Here is a 10890-nt window from a genome sequence, read left to right on the forward strand (position 1 = left end):
TGTAGAAGTGTCAGTCGCCAAAGAGCATAGATTTTAAAACCAGAGGCAATATGAAGGATTTGTTTTGCCACAGAGAGTTGTGATCTAAAATGCATAACCTGAAGCAGTAAAAATCAGAGGTTCAATAGCAACTCTCAAAAGGAAACTGGACTAATCTTTGGAAGGGAAAACACTTCCAAGAACTAGGGAATAGGATGAATTGGATAGCTATTAAAAAAAACAGCAAAAACACAGCACCCTAACGGCCTTCTATGCTATCATTCAGTAATCTCACAAAACAATCAGAAGCATTAAAATCTTTCTACTGTTATTTCCTTTGCCTTTTACCTTTCTATTGTTTCATGTCATGAAAATATTAATAACGTTTCTTAAAATGAAGCTTGATCTTTACCTATGCATTGCAATGAAAATGTCATTCAGGTCGTTAAGATTCTAAGGCAGTTTCAGTCAATGCTAATTGCCGGTTCATTTTTTCACAGCCTATGTATGGGGAGAAGTAATTGTCCCCATTTCATTCCATCTGGGTGTTGGGTGAGGCTAAGTGACAGGTGGCAGAAGCAGCTAAATTCCCTCCCTTGCCCCTCACTTGTCCTCCTGTTACCATTCCATTTCAGATTTTTAGAAGCATGGAGGCCAAATTGTTGGGATCTGATGACATCATTCAGATCCCAACAGTAATATTTACTTAGATGCTAAATTACCATAGCCCACGAGCAGTATGTGATAAGAAACCCAGACAAGGTTTACATTTCTGGAAGGTTGCCTTGTGGCCCAAGGGAAGTAGAATTACATCAGTGGGCTTTGTGCCTCAATTGACTTGGACCACTTCCCTATCCAAAACCTAGAGCTGTTGGTCAGCTCAATCATATTTTCTTTCAAACTCTGCATTTTGCCTCGAGAAAAAATTGGTTCCGTAAAAAATATTTCTTCGGAGAACAAATTTATAATGTGGATAATGCAGCTGCAACTAACTCAAATACATCACTCAGATTTGGGGCACTCAGGTAAGCTCATCAGCTTCTTTAATCAAGCTAAATAAATATGTTAGATAATTTTAAACTGATTTTGTCCAAATGCTTTGCACATCTGTATCAAGCTGCTCTCTTCGCAACTTTAACACACACATTAAGCTGATTGACTTAAATGGGCCTGTTTGAATAATTCAGATAAATCTGATGAACATTGATTTCCATCATTTCCAGACTAATGAGAAAAATTACAAACTCTTAGTATTTTCTGAATTGCTTTCTCTGTGATGTTCTAAAGTCATTGTAAGATTTATTCAATAATTTACATAAATACGTGTTGGGATGAATGCACTTTCCTTAGCAAATCTGTATTTCCACAATGACTTAAGGAATACAAACATGCTTTTGAGGAAAATAACCAATAATGCAGGTCTGTCTGAGGATTTTAATCTTAATGTCCAGTCTTGGGGTAATAATGAGGGAGCAAGTTGGACATATAATTTAGAAGGAAAATGTTTTTTGAAGAAAATAATGATTTTGTAACATTAAAATATGCCATGATTAAGTTTTAACTGGTGTAGGACCAAGGTTAAAGCTGCAGAATTTGCAAGATCCTGCAAGTAGTCCATGATTTTTTTGTGATTTCTTACATCATTGCCTTGCCTAGTCGATGTCATTGATGACTCTTTAACCTTGACAGGTTTCAAAGGCAGCTGTAGATTTGATGAACTACTGTGAGCAGCATGCACGGAATGACCCATTGCTCGTCGGAGTTCCAGCCTCTGAAAATCCCTTCAAGGATAAAAAACCATGCACCATCCTATAGCTGCTGCCAGCCATCCTTTCGCAAACTGACCACAGCATCAGAAGACCTGCCAAGAATTTCTATTGGTAATCAGACCTTGAGAAGCAGTGCAGCTTCTGAAATACAGGCCTGCTGTGGAAATGTGTTTTTAAAAAAGGAAAAAATATTGGATTCTGTTTGTTTGTTAGCTAAGCATGTTTCTCGAAATGAAGGAAAGAAGATATGATGGGGAAGAGCAATGAAAAAGAATTGCTATTTTGGACTTTTATGGTAGATTTTCTGATTGTAATATTTAGGTTTAAAAAAACTAACTCAGCAAGGATAATACCTTTGCCTAAAAATTCTATAAAAATGAAAAGTGTATGTGTAAGGAGTATACATTTGGAGGGTGATAATACAGTTTGGGCAATAACATATTAGATGAAGAGAAGCAATTGAATGCTTCCATTGCATTTTTAAATGTCACATTGTTCATCTTTATTGTCATTTGCAACTGTGCTGGTATAAAAGAGTAGTTTTCCTTCCCCTGCCTTTTAAATTCCATATTTACACTACCAAAGTACTGGCCAAGGGAAAACAATGTAAATAACAAATGTTTTATCCATTCATTCTTCATCTGTTTTCCTTAGAAAGACCTGGTGGTTCTGAAGTAACCAAAAAAACTCTTGTACTATCAGATGATTCACATTTATCTGTGGTGAACGGTATTACATATAATTGCAAATCTTGTGTTCTGCAGATGCAAATATTTCATTCCCTTGAAAAATGACTCCATAAGTCCCATTAAATATCACTCAAGCATTCATGCCATGAATGTGGATATTGGCAACTTGTGCTTTCTGGCCATTGGAACATTTATTTTTTTCCTCACTTTAAAGGAACAAGTTATTCAACAAGGCCAAGCTTAACACTTAAGAGTGTATGCACACCCTGTGTTAAGCTTCAATACTAAACTGTATTATAGCTCATCATAAAAGTTTTAACTAATTATATATTGTTAATTTATAACTCATGAAATCATGCTTATTGAATTTTTATTTGAAGCTAAAGTTCTAATCCATTATTTGCAGTATATTACTCCTACCAACGGTATTCACTTGCTATGTAAAGAATCTGTTCAGTGGCATATCAACAGCTAGGGATTGGGAAGACTTCTGGAAATGTCAGTTAAAAACTAAAACAAAGATTAGGTAGCAAATGTTTGACCATGTGACAAATGAGCTACAGCCTTTCATGTGTCCTTGTTCATTAGAGCAAACCTCCTAAGGAATGTAAATTGTAGTCGTGTGCCAAAAACCATGAAAATGCCAAGTGATTTATGTCATAGAGAAGTGCTAGAATTCTTTAGAAACCACAAGTTTTTAAATATAAAAAAATTGTCTTGGAAGATAAGTTCTAAAAACACTTGTCAAGATTTTTTCTGTTTTAACATATTTAAGCAGATTGCATGCACATTGTTCTTTCAGCTGCCTTGTGTTGTTGCCTTTTTACTCTCAGATGTTAAGTGTTAGTTAAGCTTGCCATAATTATGATTAACATTTTTTTAAGAACCATATTGACTTAACTAAATCATCTCATAAATGTCACAAGTTACTCTGTGACAAAATGCTTCTTATATACATCTTAGTACCTAGTAATTAATTTTTTGCATTAAATTCAAACCATTTGAAATCACAGTTATGTAAAAGAAAATTCTTGAAGGCTGTTCTTTTGTTAACTAGAAGCAGAATTGTATGGTTTATGATGAGTGGTAGATTTCTGTGACACATGATAATCTTGCAGTGACATCCCAATGCTGCCACCTTTGCTTCTCTCCTCTTTTAACTCTTTGTGGTATTTTTTACAGTGCCTTTTTTATTTTGGGAAAATACAACAGAAAAGCCTTTGTTATCCTATGTTAGCTTTAAGCTTACAGTATTTTCTTTATATTGCCAAATCAAGGATCCATACCTTAAAAAAACACCAAACTAGCTTGAAATTTGAATGTTAGTTAATTAATTTCACAAGGTTATTGAGTGAGGTTTTTCCCAAATTCCTCTACATTGACATTTGAATTTAAACAAAATTGTCATCTATATATGTTCCCAGTTTAGTGATTGCAGATTTGCATCATTGCACTTCCATTCAAAATAATCTTGTACATACAGACTTTTGGCTTACCTTTCCATGAACATAAGTTGACTGGAAGGTTGAAAATAATTGGAATTGTACATTGATGCTGTGACATACAGTGCCATAGGACGATAGGTCTCAACCTTGAACCTCATGAGTTCTGATGCAACCTCAAATTTAAAGTGGTTTGCCAAAAAGGTTCTATATAGATGACCGATTCTTTCCTAAGAAATCTAGAGGTAAAGATTTACAAGTCATTGCCAAACTTCTCTCACAGGCTGTAATAAAATAGGCCTAGGAGCAGGTCACCTCACCTCCCTTTTGTACAGTAAACCATACAGTGCATAGGCCAATAAAATAGTTCAGAAAATATTCTTTTCACTGTCTTACCACTATCTTTCCAAAATGGAGTTTGTAAAGTAAAATATAACACTAGCAAGATAGGTTATCACCCTCACTCAAGGACATTCCTTTGCTTCATTAAAGCTCATCCAGAAATGTTCACCTGATGTTCCTTGACTTTCTGGAACAATTCCGTGGCAAAATTTGGTGGGATTATATTTTCCCTTCAGCTTTCATCATTTTCTCCTAATTTTTCTTACTCTTTGTGAGTACATTATGGCGTTTCCACCTTGCCCTAGTTTAGCTAGCTGGGTGATGGCATTACAATCACACCAGAAGTGCCATTACAAACTACGAATGACAAGATCTTTGTGATGGGAAAATTAGGTAGTTATAATGTTGGAGGAAAATGTATCATTAAATGTATTGACTTTTACACTAAGATTTATAGAATTCAATTAAATTGTTGCCCAAGCATAAATTCCCACTTTCTCTCAATGCTGTTTAATTCTCGTGCAAGTTTTTAAATCCAAGATGAGAATAATTTAGAAACCAAATGGGCAACTTGGTCTACTGTGAACATTGCAGTGTTAGATGAATTAGACTTTTGCACTCAACTCATCCTTCAGAAAATCTAACTGACACTTATTTGATAATTCTAGACAATGTTCTGTCAATCTTGTTAAACTGAGTTTACCATAACTTTATGCATCACTTTCGTGCTCCTCCAAAAGAATGGGGATGGGAATAAGTTTACATTACTTGTGAATGTATTTGGGAAACATCTTACAGTTTATGAGTTCCTGATCCCAGACATATGGCATGTTGTTACAATATTCTAGGAAATTATCCATAGAGTTTGTTTCTGACAGGTCATCTGACCTTAATAACGGTTTGTGCTACCATGTTATCAGCAGTATTGATACCAATGTATTAGATAATATTACTGAATCACACTTTCCCAGTACCACTTATTGTGGAATACCAATCCCCACCTGTCGGGCAGAAGCTTCTCTTCACTGTTAAAACACCATTAGAAATGTCCTTCAATGGGCATCATGGTCATCAGTTAATGTAAAATGTGTGGAGAACAAATTTTGCATTAACTTTATAAAGAGAGGAAACAGTTACTGGATCTTTCAACAGCTTAAAAGATCCAAGATTGCAGACAAACAGTTGATTAGTCAACGAAAGAGAAAAAAGATCTTGAATTCATAGAGTATCTTTCAGGACGTCAGGATGTGCCAAAGCGTTTTACAGTCAACAAAATACTTTCAGAGGTTTGAAGTGTAGTTGCTGTTGTAAAGTAAGGATATGCAACTGCCAATTTGTGATTACCTGTGAGATAATGGCAAATAATTGCTTTTTTGTGCTACTGGTTGAGGGATAAATATTGAGCAACAAAGAGGAGAACTCAACTGCCCTTCTTGAAATAATGGCATGGGGTCTTTTATATCTACCTTAAGAGGGCAGATGTTGTTTTCATATAACATCTCATCTGAAAAGCAGCACTTATAACAGCGCAGCACTCCCTCAGTATTGCACTGAAATATTAGCCGAGATGACAGTCTCTGGACTGAAGCTTGAATTTGGTACCTTCTGACTCAGAAATGAGAGTGCTACTTCTCAGCCAAGACTGACAGAGCAAACTAATAAGAGGTCTTTCGTCTTCAGATGAGTATTATCCAGGACCCTGTTCTTGTTGGATCTCAGGATTCTAGCCACTAGCAGTTTGTGGAAGTCTCCTGAAGTTAGATATTTTTCTCCAAAAAATAGAAACCTTGTTTCATACTGAATTATTTATCCTCAATGACTGTCGATCAGTAACCTGGATCTCTCACACTCGGGTGTTAGCCCAATAATATCTTCATGTCATTGCACTCAAGTTTTCTTTTGTTAGTGCAAAGCAGAAAAGATCCAGTATTTGGTGCTCTGAATTATCTGTTGATTTGACAATCTGCTCACTACCTTCTCTCCTGTTGTGCCTTTAGGGACTTTCTAAATTTACATTGAAATCAGTTCTGTCAGCAGTCAGTCAACAGTGTCTGTTTTTCATCAAAATGTCAGCATTTAAGAATATCTTAAACCCACCCATTCAACATTTTATAAAAGCCTCTTCCCCATATTAAATAAATCTAAACTTGATGAAATCTAACCTGCATGAAATATAAACTTTACATTGTTCAATATCAGATCAATGATCAAATTTGATACTGAGAATTCTGTGGAATGGAGCATTGCATCTTGCCTTCACAATGGTGAAATTCTTAAACAACCACGAACTCTGGTTATTTCAACCCTACACCAATTTTATGGGTTTATTATTCTTTATCTGAACTCTGAACTTTACTCCTCTGACTCCATAGAAGTTGCTTCCTTGATCCATTCACAACAGAGAGGGATAGAAAGCAAAAAAAGTTCATAAACTAAATGTTCCCGTCACTCAGTTTTGGCCTATTAGATCTCCTTGGCAGAATTCCTGGTTGCTATGTTTTATCCACTAACAGTTGCTCCCTCTTCCTGAGGCACTGATGCAATCCAAAGGAAATCCACCAGACTAATTCCTTAGATGAAAGGGTTGTCCTATCAAGAGAGGCTATATAGATTGGATCTGTGTGCCTTGGAGTTAAGAAGAATGAGGCTGACATTATTTAAACATTCAAGTTCCTAAGGGGGCTTGACAGGTAAATGTGGAGATGTTTTCGCTGTCACAAACAAGGGGACATAGCTACAAAATGAGGGGCAAGTCATTTAAAACTGAGGTGCATAGATTTTTTTTTGCTCAGAGAGTAGTGTATCTCTTGGATTCTCTGCTCCCAAGAGTGGTGGAGGCCAGATCATTAGATACATTTAGGTAGCAATAGATAAATATTTGAAAGATTGAAGAGTTGAGGATTATGGGGAACTGGCACAGAAGGGGAGTTGAGGCCTGCATAGATCAGCCATCATCACATTGAATGGTGGGCAGGCTTGAAGGGCCTGGTGACCTTCTCCTGTGCCTATTTTCTTGTGATCTCTTATTTCCAGTGGCATCTAGTTTCATTAGATAAAGTACTTGTGAACTTATTTGTATAGTTATGTAAGTACTCTCCATTAGCACAAAAATAACCTTGTTGATCGAACCACATTAAGACATTCAGTTTTAGAAGTAATTGCAACTTTATTTTCTCATTTCAAATGCTTTCGTTGTTACATACTACCAGGTCACCTGAGATGGTAAATCCTTACCAAAATGACTATGATGAAATTGGTGAAAACCAGAACTACTGACATGAAAATACTAACAGAACTGGTTTCCAATGCCAGTTAAGGCAGCAAATCGTCTTTATTGCTGGCCCACCATTTTGGGAATCTTCCCACGTGAAAGGCCTGGCTCTAGCCTCTGCATTAGGTACTTCAGCATAACCCACTTAACTCTCTTTCTTCCTCAGTGGCTTTATTTAGTTCCTTAGTGCTTAGTATTATAAATAATGAACATAGATTGTACAGGCTTGGTGAAGTAGGCGTTCAGTGTTTAATTTTCTTCTCATCTTTATGGTTTAAACTTAACGTGTATGTCTGCATGAGCACAACTCTGAAAAAGAAACAGGTCAACTAAATCACGTATTGACAAAGGGGTAAATTCATTTAACTGTTGAATGTTAGACTGGATGCTCATGGTTCTCTCTGGTTCATTTTCTGGCCAGTAGTTTGTAATAAGGGGAAAAAAGTACAAGCTCTTTCAAAGCATCCTTTATTTGAGGAACCTGACAATGAAGGTGAGGCACTACGTTCAGAAACTTTCAATAAAAACAAGACAATTTTGATCATTTAATTTTACAATGCAGAAGGCATGATGGAGCTTTGCATGTTCAGTTAGAATCACCATCCCACTCCTAACCAGCACTGAAAGTCAACAAGGGTACTGGCTGGCTAGATTTTGCCCAGCTTCCTGGAGGAATCACCCTAAGACCAAGGTTAACCCTCTCTAAATAATCTTTCATTTTATTGCTTTAAAGTGATGTCATAATAATGGTACCTAGAGATTAGTAGGATGAAATCCAACCATCCGAATGGAGGGACAACAGTATGGAGACAGAACAATAGACAAAAGGGTTATGATTATAACAAGCTTACTTTGCATTTTAATACTCTTCCAAAAGCTTAGGTCCAGTACCTATGGTCAAGGATCAGGCCATTATCATCGGTCACTGGTGTAGCTGTAGGCTCTAGTAACTGCAGCAGATGCAACGCATCTGGATTTGCCATCTAGCTCAGACTAGGTGTTTGCTAAAGAGGGTTTCCTGAGCTCGTATGTTTGACTTCAGGCAAAATATCTTGGTATTCATTGCAGAAAACAAAAAAAATGTATGATAGATAAATCTTGTTTTGAAAGTTTTATTGAAGTGTTGCCTCCTATGAAAAATCTCAGAAATTCCCCTCTGTTTACCTGCAGAGGGTAATCATTTGTACAAATTAATCTCAGAAATTCCCCTCTGTTTACCTACAGAGGGTAATCATTTGTACAAATTGATGGGTGTATCTAAAGTGATCTTAAAGATGCATCAATCTCTTTGAAAAAGCCATGTTTTCAGCATTGTAAGCATTGTGCATAACACAATTATCAGTAAGTTGTATAATAAGTTTAACTACTTACTACAGTGTATCTTTCAGTTAAATACTATATGCTTAATAGCCTGATGAACACATTGTGTGATATTATAAACAGTGACTTAGACTGTCTCTGCTGCTACTTGTGTATATTGCACACGGGATAATATGTGTGCTGTTTTAGAAAGATGAGAAGCTTTAGGGCCACTTTGTAGATGTAATGAAATTTTGTTTTGCATTTTGCTCACCCTCACAGCAGATGCCACCATGATTTTGAGTCCCCTGCTTCATTTCAAATTGCCAGTTGAGCTTCAAGGTACCAAAAACCATTGTGATTCAGAATGCCAGACTGATGACTTGTGATTGGGTCTGAGTAGACCCAGCACATCTAATTGTGAGGTGCTACTCTGGTGGAGGATGGAGACCTTGGCACAGTGCCAGCCGTGCACCTCCAGGACCCTCAAAATTAACATGACAGCTGCCTTTGCCAAGTCTGTTTGAAGCTTGTAAAGTGCAAACTCCAACTTGTTCTATTCAAAAACAGCAGTCGGTGTCTTGTTGTGATCATAGGATTTCCACGTTGAAAGAATCCGTTGCCTCCAACAGGCAGGCACTTTGGTCACCCAGTGGCTTCTTTTAAAATGGAGCCAATAACAACATAACAGTAATGCACCCATGTTGGAGGCCCTACCTGCCATCTCACACTTAAGAAATTTCATGTGTTTAAAATCGTATGCAGTAATTCAATCCACTGCTTCCCAGCCAGTGAATAGGAGAATAAGGGCCCTGAATATTCCAAGAAAAAAAAACTTTATCCAAATGCATATGTAGGGTCACGTGAGTCATAATTGTCCCATACACAAGGCTGATCTACACCACCAGTTAAGAATTCTTATCAAATTATGTGAACACAAAGCCAAGCACTGAGTGAAACAGCCTTTAATCCAAGCCATATTTTAGCTTGGTTCTGATGAACTTAATACGAATGAAAGTATATACATATAATGTTCCTGAACTGACCATAATTGTATTGCATTAATAAAACTGAGAAGAATTTGTAGTGGAAGGAAAAAAGTTTCCAAAATGGCAGCAGTTATGTGTGTGCTTTCTGCATACAAGCTCTCCTAATGGCCTCTAGGTAGCTAATGATACATCTGTGTTCTAACTAAATTATACTTACCATTTACATTACACAAAATAAGAAACTGTGGTTTTTAGTGTTAATTTTTTATAGCGTATCAAGCTAAAAGTCTTTTTACTTTGAGTATTCACCTGTGTTGTGTATTCTGAATGCATATATAAGAATATGTACAAATAAAACACAATTAGGATAAGATAATTATTTGTAATCTGTAGTTGTGTACCTTGTATTAAGCCCCTTACTGAATGTACTTCGTAGCTTCTCTGTATGTTATTTGATTGCTATCAAAGCTAACATTTAAGGGGTTAGATTATTGCAAAATGTTTTCACCTTTTATTCTAGCAGTGCTGTATGAATTGTGAATCGTGCTTGCTATCTTGATATCTCTGTTGCCCCCTTTTAATTATACTGTTAACACCCTTATTGCACAATGTTTCAAGTGTTGTACAATTTTGAAGGATGACTTGATTGAACTCCAAAGCGTTCACACGTTATTTTAATAAATTAGGTTTTTAAGATACATATATATGTACATGATATATTTTGTTGTCTGTCTTGCAGCTTCAGCTACACTGCACAACATGTGAAAACTTACATTGCCATTTTATTATTTTTGAATCTCTGAATATTTCTTTCTCCTTCACAAGATTTTTTTTACAAGCACATTTGGTAGAGTAAAGGTGAGTCCAATGGCATGTTGATTGATTGGTGACAGGCAATTTCTGATTGCAGTCAGTATGTAGTCTCTAAACTGGTGGAACATGTAGTAGAAAACAAACCAGAGGCTGGGTCTAAATCCTGAAACTTCCTCCCCAACAGCACAGTGGGATGACTTTCGCCAGAAGTACTACAGTTGTTCAAAAAGGTAGGTGGCTTCTCACCACCTTTTCTGGGGCAATTAGGGATAGGCAATAAATGGTGGTTTTAAAAAC

The 10890-nt window shown here is 36.5% G+C and overlaps 1 protein-coding gene across 2 annotated transcripts in view; it reads left to right on the forward strand.

The window, feature by feature from the left end:
• Positions 1-10482, forward strand: part of LOC127572269 (guanine nucleotide-binding protein G(I)/G(S)/G(O) subunit gamma-7-like) — a 216464-nt gene extending 205982 nt beyond the window's left edge. For both annotated transcript variants that reach the window (XM_052019289.1, XM_052019290.1), the window contains one exon: positions 1669-10482. In XM_052019289.1, coding sequence (XP_051875249.1) covers positions 1669-1794 — 126 coding nt within the window. In that variant the 3' untranslated portion in view covers positions 1795-10482. The remainder of the gene's footprint in view (positions 1-1668) is intronic.
• Positions 10483-10890: the final 408 nt, after the last annotated feature.

The sequence above is a fragment of the Pristis pectinata genome, chromosome 7, assembly GCF_009764475.1.
Source record: "Pristis pectinata isolate sPriPec2 chromosome 7, sPriPec2.1.pri, whole genome shotgun sequence".
In the NCBI taxonomy this organism is placed as follows: Eukaryota; Metazoa; Chordata; class Chondrichthyes; order Rhinopristiformes; family Pristidae; genus Pristis; species Pristis pectinata.